General features: G+C 45.7%; 1 protein-coding gene across 10 annotated transcripts in view; it reads right to left on the reverse strand.

The window, feature by feature from the left end:
- Nucleotides 1–14,817, reverse strand: part of HECTD1 (HECT domain E3 ubiquitin protein ligase 1) — a 365,311-nt gene that overhangs the window by 143,756 nt on the left and 206,738 nt on the right. For 6 of the 10 annotated variants that reach the window (XM_033952151.1, XM_033952152.1, XM_033952159.1 and 3 more), the window contains exons 25-26: nt 5,542–6,378; nt 1,073–1,315 (exon numbers count right to left, since the gene is read on the reverse strand). In XM_033952151.1, the coding sequence (XP_033808042.1) occupies nt 1,073–1,315; nt 5,542–6,378 (1,080 nt within the window). The remainder of the gene's footprint in view (nt 1–1,072; nt 1,316–5,541; nt 6,379–14,817) is intronic. The other 4 variants (XM_033952155.1, XM_033952153.1, XM_033952156.1 and 1 more) reach the window with 3 other exon arrangements.

The following is a 14,817-nucleotide window of genomic DNA, read 5'->3' on the forward strand; positions in this document are numbered from 1 at the left end:
TTGGAGAGGCAAGTGGGGTCAAGACACATGGGGTCTAGTGAGAGGTTTCTGAGGAGTGTGACTATGGCATGTTTGAAGGCATCAGAACAGGTGCAGTGCAGAGCAATAGGTTAAGGATGTGACAGATAGGAAGGATGTCAGCGGAAGAGATAGTGCTAAGTGAGTGAGAATTGGATTGGAGGAGCAGGTTGTGGATTTGGAGGATGAGAGAAGATGTGCAGTTTCCTCCTCAGTGATTTCAGAGGAGGAAGAGGAAAGGGTGGCAGGTGTTGAGGGGAGGTTAGTGGAAGGGACAGATTGAGGAAAGGGTGGAGGAGGTGGCCTGCTTAAAGGCTCAAGGTGAATTTTCTGGATATTACTGTAGAATAACTCTACCACAGTCTGGGGAGAGATTGAAGGGGGGGATAGGAGGTGAGGGTGCTTTGAGTAGGTAGTTTAGTGTGGGTAAAGAGATGGTGAGGGATGGAGCTGAGAGGTGGCTAAATGGGTATAGTATTCTTTTTTAGCAAGCGAGAGGGCAGACTGGAATGATGTCAGCATGAATTTGAAGTGTACGATGTCAGTGTGCACACAGGATTTAAGCCAGAGATGTTCAGTGGAATGGCACAGCAGCACAGGTATCGGATGGAGGGGGTCAGCCAGAATTGGAGTTTGGCATGCCTAACAGGGAATTAAATTGGAGGAACGAGGGTATCTAGAGGAGAGAATGGTGTTATAGAAATGGACAGCTTTGTTGACAATCTTGTGTGATATAGTAGTTAAGGAGAAGGATGAGACAGCAGTGGGAAGGGCTCCAAGATCAATAGCCTGAAAGTTCCTGATTGTATTGATGGCGATTGGCCTGGTCAGAAAGAGTTTCATGTGAAAGATATCACAAGTACTGTGTCTACCATCACCCCTGCTTGTCTGTTGAGAACATGTATTATATGCTGCAATGACATGCTTATATTTAGACCTCTCACTCTAATTTCTACTTTAATTGCCAACTTCTGAAAAACAATCACACACAGCAAAGACCAGATATCTAGTGAAAGAAGAGGTGCTGATATTTATCTGAAAAGACAGAACATACCATAGAGAGAATATTCAGCCTCTTGTCCCGTATCACTCTCACTTGACGTGGAGGTCAGACTGGTGGTCAGAGTGTTACTGAGAGACTGTCCCACAGATAAACCTGTAGTTGCAGTGGCTACATTGCTGCTGCTGGTAACACTTGACGTAGACATAGTCACTGTCGATGTGGTCCCAGTAGTTGTGAGGTTGGGGAAACTTTGTGCTCCCATCAGAGGGGAAGCTGGAGATGAAGAAAAACAAACTGCTCAAAATTATACTCCTCATTATTGAAGGGATCCTGAGTTATTCAACAAAAAATTACATTGTTTCTCCCCCATAAGCACATCTGCATATGATAGCATTCCAAATTCACAAAATATTTAGATTTTTGCCATGGAAATGAAAAATAATCAGGTTTTTTTTTAATAATATATATTAATTGTATCTCTACCACATAGTCAGGTCATCTTATTTAATATATAAAAAGAACTATTCCATAGTTATTACAGTAGCCATCAATATATTTGCCAGAATCAGAGCAATGTATCATATAGAGAGTGATTTTATTTGACAGCATTTCTAGTTTTAGAGGGCAAGTAGGACACAGATGCTTATGTTCTACTAAATACTTGTATAAGCAGCAGAATCACACCTACATTGCAGACAAGGATATTTACACCTGTTCAAAAATGTGTGCAAATTTCTATGTCTAGATTAAGTGCATGCATGCATTAGCATATTTTATAATATATGCATGAAATTATGAATGCCACCCACACTCTGCCCAAACTCAACCAATGTAACTGCCTACCAGCAAAGTACATGTAATCACGTTAGCATGTGTATTTTGACACAAGTCAAACTTTTATTAGCCACATGCATGCAAAAATGGCAGTATAAAATTATCCCCCAGTGTGCCTAATCCTCTGACATATGCACCACTGAAAAGGAGGGAATAGGTTGTAATCACACAGTGGCTGCAATTATAAATTAAATTTTAACACTATCAGTAAAAAGAAATAAGCACTGGTAACAGCCACAAACAGTTTTCCTCAGATAGGCCATTCAATTTTATTATCTCAGATGTGACTTAAGGGTTATACCATCCCTTTTACCAGATTGCTTGCACTGAAAATGAATGAGGCACAACTCTCAAAAGCTAAATCATTAAGGCACTGATTCTCATAGAGGTTTAATTGGCAATAAATGACAAAGTAATTGACCGCGTCATTTAAAACCAATTAAAAAAAAAAAAAAGTAGGCACCTGCAGAACAGGCTGCCGATGTCCCATCCACAGAGGCGCCTACCAGCGCCTATGTTCAAAGTGGGCATGGCTTGCGCCAGAAGGGGCCACAGATGCTGGCAGGAGCCTCTGTGGATGTGATTCTCATATAAAGTAGGCGCCGAAAATGTAAGCCAGTAAAATCCTGGCCTACATTTCCTGCATCTACTTTACACGTTACTGTAATTCTGCAACCAGTGTCTGTACATGATTGACACATAACTGACGTCGGCTGCAGCCCTAAATGCCTTCAGCTACAGCTAGCTTAATGAATTGTTAAATAAGTCAGCTACAGGAGCCACATTATTTCATTTCTCTGGCAAAAATCACAATATTATAATTCCTTCTTAATAAATTACATTAATTACATATGAACAGTGACAAGATCAGTTCTAACCAGTTTATGTATTGTCATGCTGAGCAACTCTACACAAGGCTACCACTAGCACATGCAATTTTTATTCTATATAATTTGATCCATATTTATTCTATAATATGTATAAGGCTGCAAAACTACCTTTAAGGGTGGTGACCAACTTACTAAACTTTTTTGTTAACAGAATCTCAGTACAGCTTTAGACAATATGGAATAAAAGAGCAATCATGGTGGAAATATTCTGCCACAGGCTTCAATGAGCTCGTCATTATCTTACTTTGCACTGCAGCATCACTATGTGACTTTTCTATATTTTCCACCAAATCAAAAGCAAAAGACAGAAAAATAATAGGTACAAAGAAAATGGAGAAAAACAGGCCTCATACATGGGCAGCCGGACTACACAGTAATCTAAGCCACCCGTATATATATATATATATATATATATATATATATATATATATATGGAGTTGTTGGGTTTTTTTTTCCAGACCAGTGATACGGGTGGCTTAGGGCACAGTTCTTCAACCGCTGGTCCGCGGACTGGTGCCGGTCCGCAAAAAAATCTTGCCGGTCCGCGAAGGATTCAGGACCCCGCCGCAGCAAAATGTGCCGGCGTCAGCTGATGTGCAACTTCCTGTTGCCGTCGCTATGCCGGTACTCCTGCCTGCCACCACGGACTCCTGCCGCGTATGTCTCCGCACCCCCAGAAAAGCAGCGGCTGGTCTGTGTGCTTTTAACTTCGGCACACAGCTGCCCCTAGGCAGTATTTTAGCGCGGTTTCATGAGGCAGCCTCGGGACCTTTGGTAGGCCGGCCCACATCGCATCATCGAAGCGGGCCGGCCTACCAAAGGCCCCGAGGCTGCCTCATGAAACCGCGATAAATTACTGCTTAGGGGCAGCTGTGTGCTGAAGTTAAAAGCACACAGAGCTGCTGCTAGCCTACATAGAGGGAACATTTGCTGGAGAGGGAAGGAGGGAAGGGAGAAGGGGTACTCCTGGACAAGGTAGGGAAAGAGGCTACTGCTGAAAGGGGAGAAGGGAAAGGGAAGGGATGAGAATTACTGTTGGATAAGGGGAGGAGAAAAAGGAGAAAAGGGAGAAGAGGTACTCCTGGACAAGGGAGGAGAAGGGGCTACTGCTGAAAGGGGAGAAGGGAAAGGGAAGGGACAAGAGTTACTGTTGGATAATAGGAGGAGGAAAGGGAGAAGGGGTACTCCTGACAGGGGAGAAGGGAAAGGGAAGGGACGAGAGTTACTGTTGGATAATAGGAGGAGGAAAGGGAGAAGGGGTACTCCTGGACAAGGGAGGAGAAGTGGCTACTTCTGACAGGGGAGAAGGGAAAGGGAAGGGATGAGAATTACTGTTGGATAAGGGGAGGAAGAAAGGGAGAAGGTACTGCTGGACAGGGGAGGAGGAACATTGGAAGGAAACAGCTGGCAGGGAGATTAGAGGAGGGGAAGAAGTCAGGATGGAATGGAGAGATCAGATGAGGGAAAGGGGAGAGACAGAGGAATGACAAGGTAGAGAGATTGATGCTGGGAAGGGGGGTCAGATGAAAAATAAGGAAAGAGGGACAAAGATGCTAGATCTGGTGTAAGAGAGAGGGGCATAGAAAGAACGCAGATACCATATGGGAGGGGGAGGGGTGAGGACAGACAGTGGATGGAAGAGGCAGATGCTGGATTGAAGAGACAGAGGGCAGACGCTGGATGGAAGAGAGTGAAAAGACGATGAAAGCAGAAACCAGAGACGAGAAAAGGTAGAAAAAAATAATTTTATTTCTATCTTGTGATTAGAATATATCAGATTTAAAATATGTATCCTGCTAGAGCTGATTTTAGACATAACTGGGGAGTGCAAAGCCCAGGCAGTGTGTCTTTAGCTTCCAGCTGGCTTAGGGCTCTCTCTGACCAGGAGGCAGTTGCCCTAGTTGCACTCCCCCTAACACCATTCCTGCCATGTGTGACTGCAGTATTCTGTTAGCATGATATTTGTGTAGCATTCTGTAATAATTTGGCTTATTCAGTTTTCTTGATAGTAGAGGGGATATATGTGAAGGGGAGGGGAGACGGGGGTTTTGTTGATCCTTGCCCTGTACTATTTATATTTATAAAATGACAATTGTACAGAATATTGTTTCTTTTTATACTTTAATAAAATATGTTCAATATAAAATCATAACTATTTGAGGCTTGTGCGGATGGGATCAGATAGTTAACGGGACCGAGCTCGCGGGGACAGGGTGGCAATGGGTTTTTTTAAAATTTCAGTCTTATTAGTTTGCCGGTCCACGAAATAATTATTTTATTTCCGACGGTCCATAGGTGTAAAAAGGTTGAAGAACACTGGCTTAGGGTACTGTGTAGTCCTGGCTGCCTGTGTATGAGCCCTGTTTATCTCTGTTTTATTGTACCTATTATTTTTCTGTCTTTTTTGCTTTTGATTTGGTATGAATGTGGTTTTCTGCTAAACTAATATACAATATGTTTTCTTTTTTAACTTTTTGTTTGGCATATATGACTGTACCCTTGTATTTAATGGTTCTATCCCAATTTTAATTAAACATCCTTATAAATGCAAACTTCTTAAAAATTATTTGCAGTCACATCTTAGTACCCAATTTTAATTTATACATATTATACAAAAAACAGGTTTTTATAAGGCTTCATCTAACATTAACACTTTGCCTCCAACTGCATAAAATTCTAACAATTCCTCTTATATCTCAATAGCTTCGCTCCTAAGCGCATTCATACAGTGTGCATGCAAATTTCTGTTAGGTAATGCCCCGCAATGACTACTTTAGTAAAAATAAGAATACTTACTTGCACTGCTCATGACATTCCTTCCCAATGTATTGGTATTGTTGTCACTGCTGCTGCGGCTTAAATTCATGTTGTTGGTAGCATTGGTACGTGCTATGTTTGCCACTCTCCGAACAAATGACTCCAAACTAGAAGTTTCCCGTGAGGAGAGGTTAGGGACACTTGCACTGGAGCTCATGGGGGCCCCAGCAGCTAACAAAGAGCTCACTGAGAGTCTGTTGCTCGCTGAAGAGCTAAGAGGGCGCTGTGAAGCTGCCTCTTTATTTGTCAGCTCTGACACAGAACTGACATCAGGAGAGCTGATGCTAACAATACCCATTGAGATTGCACTAGATTCTCCAGAATTACGTACGGAACCATCAGCACCCAGTTTCCTCTCAGCATTTTCACTCATGTCTGCTGTTAGTGTGCTGGTACTCGTGCTGGATGATGATCCTATATCAGCTTGAGGTATGCTATCCGCAGAAGACAGAACAACGATTGGTTCCTGGATATCAGTACCTGAAACTATGCTTTGTTCCATGACACACTCCGATCTCCGCTCCATTTTGGTCGAGCCCAGGCTGATGTCACTGCTGCTGGCCACGCTACACACCGAGCTGCTGCTTCCTTTCCTGCTCGAGGAGCCTGCGCCAGCAGCAGACGTCTTGTCTGGACAGTTGTTTTTCACCAGGCTGCTCCATGACTGTGTCGTGCCTGAAACAGTGGATGAGATAGGTTTGGGTGATGCCGCTGAATCAGGGTCGTACCCTGGGGCAAGCTTGAGGTCAAATTTTCCTTCTGCGCCCATACGGTAAGAGTTAGAGCCACCAGCATCCCAAGTGACATCAATCCAGCCTGGAAAGGGACAGGAGTTTATGAGACCCAGCAGAAAGCAGATAGGAGCGTGTCAGACAGTAGCTCCACCATATGGGATCAGTATCTTATATGTGCTGTGATGATTATTTCTACATTCAAACTACTACCAAAAATACCAACAGCACTTTCTGCCAAAAGCAAAATTAGCTTTGAAAATTAAGACAAAATTTTGTTGATCTTTTTTAAATGGCATGCCCTTTTAGGGGAGCCCAAGCTATGAGGAAGACATTTAAGTCTACTTTTATAGTCTTGTGTATTTTTGTATCCTTTACCAATGCATTCAGGTACAAAAAAATTTGCCTCACCATTGTGACCAACACCTCTTGTCTAAAGATATGATTGTGGTTCTATATTCCTATTTTTCATAGATAATCAATGACCAAAATGCACTGGGTGTGGAGATAAATGAACAGCACTATTTCAAGTCTTACTCAAGTCCCTTAACAGGTTTAAAATTGATAAAATGTATAGAACTATATAAATACGCACATTTTAAAATAACTACAAGCTATAGTCTGATCCCAGTGAAGCTAGTGACATAGGAAAGAGAACAAAATAAACAGCAAAGAAGAATTTTGCAAATGCTAAGCTAAAGAGACAGAAAGAAAATCTTTGGCATACCAGATTTAAAAAAAAAAAAGCTTTGATTCAATTTTCAGAAGAAATTTGTTTTTACCCCCAACTGAAATCACTGTATATTTTTGCCATTTCTATAAATTCAATACTTGTGAACAGAGTTAAGCAGCAATAGAAAAATTCTTATTACCAAGACATCAAGTACACCACAGAAAGCAGAAGGATATACTCCTCTGCCCTATTAGTGAACCTCAGTGGTTCAGGAATGACTCTAGTGATCATAGGATGGCCGTTTTCACATCTGCTATCTTTAGCCCCTCTACTCAAACCAGATTAAGATACCAAATTTGTGATGTAGTTTTAGTACTAGGAGAAATGTAGCAGAAATCTACAAATGAATTTCTTTGCAGCTCCTACTTCTGTTCTCTCCCCCTATATCTTTCCTTATGAATTAGGTTCCTCTTGGAAATCAGTCTTAGCAACAGTAGAGAAGAGCAATGATAGTTCCCAACTCCTTCAGCACCTAGGCATTCTTAAAACCTCAACTAAAATCCCACCTGAAATTCTATTTACTACAGATAAGTTGTGAAGATATAAAGGTGTCATCCTAAACTCTCTTTTTTGTCACATGTGTTTACCTTGACTTAAAATTGTTCTGTGGAGAAGGGAATCTCTCTTGTATGTGTCTGATAGCACTTTAGAAGTAGCAGCAGTACGGGGATATGAATAAGATACAGCCAATCAGTCATGTAGGCCACTATAAATTTATCAAAAGGGGTAGCAAGATCAAGAATAGGAGAAATGTAATAAATCAGGCCCCACAATTTGTAGTCACTAAAGCACAGACAATGAGTGTTCCAATCAAGTGAATCTTCTTACCTGAAACAGGTCTTGTATAAATATAACAAGTCAGGTACACATAAGACACAAAACCTCATGAAACCATCAAAGATATATTCAGAGAGGGAATAAAGGGCCTCAGAACATGCACAGCAGTTACCATGGCCATGCAATGTGTCTCACTTTTGCAATTAAAGTTCAGTTCCAGAAGCAAAAAGAAGGATCTATGTAATTAGTAAATCATTGCCTTCAGAAATAAATCTTTGATGAGTAAGGAAAGTTACTTTCTCTGAAGATGAAACATACTCAAAATACATGAAATAATGCTCAGTAAGAACTTTTTTCATTTACTACATTTGATAATCTGGGCTTAAATACAATTCATAAATAAGTACAAGGCAATAAAACATATCAAACATGCAATCTATATACATATATAAAAGGAAAACATAAATAATACTCTGCTAACAGAAAGCACAGTTACTTACCGTAACAGGTGTTATCCAGGGACAGCAGGCAGATATTCTTAACGTATGGGTGACGTCACCGACGGAGCCCCGGTACGGACCTTTTTAACTAGAAAGTTCTAGTTGGCCGCACCGCGCATGCGCGAGTGCCTTCCCGCCCGACGGAGGAGTGCGTGGTCTCCAGTTAGGATAAGCCAGCTAAGAAGCCAACCCGGGGAGGTGGGTGGGTCGTAAGAATATCTGCCTGCTGTCCCTGGATAACACCTGTTACGGTAAGTAACTGTGCTTTATCCCAGGACAAGCAGGCAGCATATTCTTAACGTATGGGTGACCTCTAAGCTAACAGAGAGGGAGGAGGGATGGTTGGCCATTAGGAAAATAAATTTTGTAACACAGATTGACCAAAGTGTCCATCCCGTCTGGAGAAGGCATCCAGACAGTAGTGAGTAGTGAATGTGTGAACTGAAGACCAAGTGGCCGCCTTGCAGATTTCCTCAATAGGAGTGGAACGGAGGAAAGCCACAGAAGCAGCCATAGCTCTGACCCTATGGGCCGTGACAGGTCCTTCCAGTGACAGGCCGGCCCGAGCATAACAGAACGCAATACAGGCAGCAAGCCAATTGGACAGCGTTCGTTTAGATACAGGGTGACCCAGACGATTAGGATCGAAGGTCAGAAAAAGTTGAGGAGAGGAGCGGTGAGCCCTGGTACGGTCAAGGTAGTACGCCAGGGCACGCTTACAATCCAGCGTGTGAAGAGCCTGTTCCCCAGGATGAGAATGGGGTTTAGGGAAGAAAACAGGCAGCACGATGGACTGGTTGAGGTGAAAGGCTGAAACCACCTTAGGAAGGAATTTAGGATGGGTACGCAGAACCACCTTGTCATGGTGAAAAACAGTGAACGGTGGATCGGCGACCAGTGCATGTAGCTCACTAACCCTCCTGGCAGAGGTGATGGCAATGAGGAAAAGCACCTTCCATGTGAGAAGTTTGAGCGAGGTAGTGGCCAGAGGCTCAAAGGGAGGTTTCATGAGGGCTGACAAAACCACATTGAGGTCCCAGACGACTGGGGGAGGCTGAAGAGGTGGTTTAATATTGAAGAGGCCTCTCATGAACCGGGAAACCAGAGGATGAGCCGTGAGGGGTTTTCCAAGGATAGGCTCATGAAACGCAGTGATGGCACTGAGGTGGACTCTGATTGAGGTCGACTTGAGGCCAGCGTCGGAGAGAGAGAGCAAATAGTCCAGTACAGTTTCCACCGCCAGAGAGGTGGGATTGTGATGATGAAGGAGACACCAAGCGGAGAACCGGGTCCACTTCTGATGGTAACATTGGAGTGTGGAGGGTTTCCTGGAGGCATCCAAAATGCGACGGACTGGCTGAGACAGGTTTTCTGGAGAGGTCAGCCCGAGAGAAACCAAGCTGTCAGGTGGAGCGAAGACAGATTGGGATGTAGTAGAGACTGCTGTTGCTGTGTAAGAAGAGTAGGAAACACAGGTAGAGGAATGGGATCCCTGGAGCTGAGCTGAAGCAGGAGGGAGAACCAATGTTGTCTGGGCCACCGAGGGGCGATGAGAATCATGGTGGCCCTGTCCTTGCGGAGCTTGAAGAGGGTCCGCAACATCAGAGGAAGTGGAGGGAAGGCATAGAGGAACCGATCCGTCCAGTCGAGTAGAAATGCATCCGGGGCCAGACGATGTGGAGAGTAGAGTCTGGAGCAGAACTGGGGCAGCTGATGGTTGTGAGGAGCTGCAAAGAGGTCCACCTGTGGAGTGCCCCATCGAGCAAAGATGGAGTGGAGAGTGGGAGGATCCAGGGTCCACTCGTGAGGTTGAAGGATGCGGCTGAGCTGGTCGGCCAGGGAGTTCTGTTCGCCCTGGATATAGACCGCTTTGAGAAAAAGATTGTGGGCTGTGGCCCAGGTCCAAATTCGGAGGGCCTCCTGACAAAGGAGACGAGATCCGGTGCCGCCTTGCTTGTTGATGTAGTACATGGCGACTTGGTTGTCCGTGCACAGGAGAAGAACCTGAGGATAGAGAAGGTGCTGGAAGGCCTTGAGAGCATAAAACATGGCTCTGAGTTCCAGGAAATTGATGTGATATTGACGCTCCTGAGGGGTCCAGAGTCCCTGGGTGCGTAGATCCCCTATGTGAGCTCCCCATGCATAGGGGGAGGCATCTGTGGTGATGATCATGGAATGAGGGGGCGGATGAAGAAGGAGGCCCCTGGAAAGATTTGAGGAGTTCAACCACCATTGAAGAGAGTGCTGAAGAGACGATGTCACAGAGATGGGATGAGAAAGAGGATCCTTGGTCTGCGACCATTGGTTGGCGAGGGTCCATTGCGGTATCCTCAAATGGAGTCGCGCCAGAGGAACCACATGAACTGTCGAGGCCATGTGACCCAGAAGAATCATCATCTGGCGAGCAGGGATGGATGGTTGGAGGAGCACCTGTCGACAGAGGTGAAGCAGTGTCCGGTGCCGGTCGGCAGGAAGGAACGCTCTCATGGAGTTTGTATCGAGAAGTGCTCCGATGAACTGAAGGCGCTGCGTGGGAAGCAGATGCGACTTGGGATAATTGAGCTCGAACCCCAAGAGATGGAGGAAAGAGATGGTGTGGTGAGTGGATTGCAGCACAAGTGGAGCGGTCGTTGCTTTCACCAACCAATCGTCCAAGTAGGGGAACACTTGTAGGTTGTGGGACCTGAGACAGGCCGCTACCACAATCAGGCACTTGGTGAACACCCTGGGCGAAGATGCGAGACCAAAGGGAAGCACTTTGTACTGATAGTGGTGATTGAGTATCTGGAATCGGAGGTAGCGACGTGAAGCCTGATGGATTGGGATGTGAGTGTAGGCCTCCTTGAGGTCCAGGGAACATAGCCAGTCGTGTTGAGATAGAAGAGGATAAAGTGTGGCAAGGGAGAGCATCCTGAATTTTTCCTTGACCAAACACTTGTTGAGGTTCCTGAGGTCGAGGATAGGACGAAGATCTCCTGTTTTCTTGGGTACCAAGAAGTAGCGGGAGTAAAATCCCTGACCTCTTTGGTCTGGTGGAACTTCTTCGATGGCATTGAGAAGGAGGAGGGATTGGACCTCCCTGAGGAGGAGAGGAGTCTGGGAGGAGTGAGAAGCAGACTCTACGGGAGGATGGTCTGGAGGAAGAGTCTGAAACCTTAGTGAGTATCCGTGACGGATGATGTTTAGAACCCACAGGTCTGATGTGATGGCCTCCCAGCGTCGTAGAAAGATGGTGAGGCGGCCCCCGATAGGTTGAGGCAGAGGCAGCGAGGGTTGGAGACTGGCTATGCCCTGGAGAAAGGAGTCAAAAGGGCTGAGGAGGCTTAGTTTGAGGGAGAGGCTTAGCTGTCTGGTGAGATTGCGAGCGAGCCTGAGAGTGTTGTTGTTGGCGAGGCCGACGAGATTGCTGTTGAGGAGGGTTCAGCGGCCTAGCAGAAAAACGACGTTGGTAAGAAGACTGAGGTCTGTATGGTCGTGTCGGCGGAGTCTTCTTTTTAGGCTTAATGAGGGTGTCCCATCTGGTCTCATGAGCCGAAAGTTTTTGTGTGGTGGTATCTAGAGACTCCCCAAACAGTTCATCACCAAGACAGGGCGCGTTGGCAAGGCGGTCTTGGTGGTTGACATCCAGGTCAGATACTCTCAGCCAGGCAAGGCGTCGCATAGCAATTGCCAGAGCAGAGGCACGGGAGGAGAGCTCGAAGGAGTCATAGATTGAGCGTACCATGAACTTCCTGAGCTGAAGTAGGGTGGAAATTTGTTGTTGAAACAAAGGGACCTTGCGTTCAGGGATGTACTTTTGCAGAGCAGAAAGTTGTTGTACCAGATATTTCATATAAAAAGAAAAATGAAATGAATAATTGTTGGCTCTGCTAGCCAGCATGGCATTCTGGTATAGGCGCTTTCCAAATTTATCCATTGTTTTACCCTCTCTGCCAGGAGGGGTGGAGGCATAAATACTGGAACCATGAGATTTCTTGAGAGTGGATTCTACTAGGAGGCTCTCATGTGGCAACTGGGGTTTATCAAATCCCGGGATAGGGATGACCCTGTATAAACTGTCCAGTTTCTTAGGGGCACCTGGAACAGTAAGGGGGTTCTCCAAGTTTTTATAAAACGTCTCCCGCAGAATATCATGGACGGGGAGTTTGAGAAATTCCTTGGGGGGTTGGTCGAAGTCCAAGGCTTCTAAAAAGGCCTGGGACTTCTTGGAGTCGGACTCGAGTGGGATGGAAAGAGCCCCAGACATCTCCCGAAGGAATTTTGTAAATGAGGACTGCTCGGGCTTGGAGGTGGATTCAGCCATGGAGGGTTCCTCATCAGTGGAAGAGGCATCCTCCTCGGTACCGAGGGGGGATTGCTCCCATAAGTCAGGGTCCCTGATGGCCGGCTCAGCATGGCGGGTTTTAGAAAGGGACTTGCCAGATCTCATGGATACGGTGCCGGGGGATGAAGACCGGTGCCGATCTCTGTCCCGGGAGGAGTGGTGTCGATCCCGGTCCCGAGACGATCGATGTCGATCTTGGGTTCGGGATGGTTCCTCCGCCGTGCAGGTCTGTAAGGTAGGCTGTGCCGATAAGACCGGCATCGAAGTATTCATCGGTACCGAGGGGGTGGCCACTGGCGTAGTGGTGCGAGGCTCGGGCCGGACCGGTACCGGAAGGAGCGGTGCCAGCAGGGTTGGGAGCAGTTCCTGAAGCTGGTGCTCGAGTTGCTCCTGTAATTTAGTTTGGAGGATGGCCGAGATACGGTCCTCCAATGGGGGCACCGGTACCGTTTTACTTTTCTTCGGTACCATAGGTGCCGCTCGACGCTCCGGTGATGAGGAGGCCGATGAAGAGGCACTCACCGTTATCGGAGCGGAGCGCTTACGGGACTTGCGGGACGTCGGAAGGACCGGTGTCACCGCCGTGGCTGGAGGGCGCTCAAGGGAAGTGGAAGGCTTTTTAGCTGGCTTACCTGGCGCCATCGACCCCGCAGAAGGATCAGGTGGTGTCGATGTTGACGGTGCCGATTTCGGCGGTGCCGTCGACGTCGGGGTCGGATCCATAGCAGAACCGGTGCCGAAGAGGAGATTCTGCTGAATTTGTCTATTTTTAAGTGTGCGTTTTTGAAGAGTCGCGCAGCGGGTGCAGGTGTCAGCCCGATGTTCCGGACCCAAGCACTGTAGGCACCAGTTGTGTGGGTCCGAAAGGGAAATCGGGCGTGCACACCGCTGGCACTTCTTAAAACCCGGCTGAGGGGGCATGAAGGGGAATACGGCCTCAGCGAAATCAAAGTCGGAGGCTTGTATGATGGCAACAGGCCCCGCTGGGGCCTGTTGAAAAATAAAGGAAAAAATAAAGTTTTTTTTTTTTTTTTTTTGTAAATTAGACAGAAAAGAAAAACCCGAAGGAAAAAAGCAGAAAAAAATCAAAATAACGCGAGCGGGAAGGCAAAAAAGGAGTGTTCAACAGCCGTTGAATACCACATGCGTCTTCTTCGCTCCGCGGAAACGAAGAAACTGGAGACCACGCACTCCTCCGTCGGGCGGGAAGGCACTCGCGCATGCGCGGTGCGGCCAACTAGAACTTTCTAGTTAAAAAGGTCCGTACCGGGGCTCCGTCGGTGACGTCACCCATACGTTAAGAATATCTGCCTGCTTGTCCTGGGATAATAGCAAATATTTTTGTATGGTGGATTAGGATGGACATTTTTTTTTTTTTTAATAGAAAGACAACCCCAAATCGTAACAATGGTCACTAGGGGAGGGGGGGCAGCCCAAGGTGTAGTTTTGCTTTAACTCAAAGTTGTCCAAATATCTAATGTATATTAAAATCAGTGGCCAGTATATGAAAGTATAGAATTAATCAATATATGAATGCATAGAATGAATTTCATACTACAACTCTGCAAAACACTTCAACTGAAGTGAACCTTAAAGAGTGACAATATGCAGCGATGATTCTAATACATGGGCTACATAAGCTACTAGGGTGTCATGCCCTCCAATTGTGCAAACTCAACTTACTGTACAAAAGAGACACAAGAATATAAGAATATCCATACTGGGTCAGACCAATGGTCCATCTAGCCTAGTATCCTGTTTCCACCTTGGTCAATTCAGGTCACAGGTACCTAGCAAAACCCAAACTGTAGCAACATTCCAAGCTACCAATCCAGGAAAAGCAGTGGCTTCCTCATGTCTGTCTCAATAGCAGACTATGGACTTTTCCTCCAGGAAATTGTCTAAATCTTTTTTTAAACCCATCTATGTTAACCACTGTTACCAAATCATCTGGCAACGTGTTCCAGAGCTTAACTATTCTGAGTGAAAATATATTTCCCTGTAACTTCATCAGTTCCCTGTAACTTCATCAAGTGTCCCCTAGTCTTTGTAATTTTTGATGAAGAAAAAAAATCGATTCACTTGTAACCGTTCTACACCACTCAGGATTTTGTAGAGTTCAATGCAAGAAGAGTTTAGAAACTCAGGCCCTGATTCTGTATAGGATGCCCGGGAGAGGTGTTCTATACA

The sequence above is a fragment of the Geotrypetes seraphini genome, chromosome 7, assembly GCF_902459505.1.
Source record: "Geotrypetes seraphini chromosome 7, aGeoSer1.1, whole genome shotgun sequence".
Taxonomy (NCBI): domain Eukaryota; kingdom Metazoa; phylum Chordata; class Amphibia; order Gymnophiona; family Dermophiidae; genus Geotrypetes; species Geotrypetes seraphini.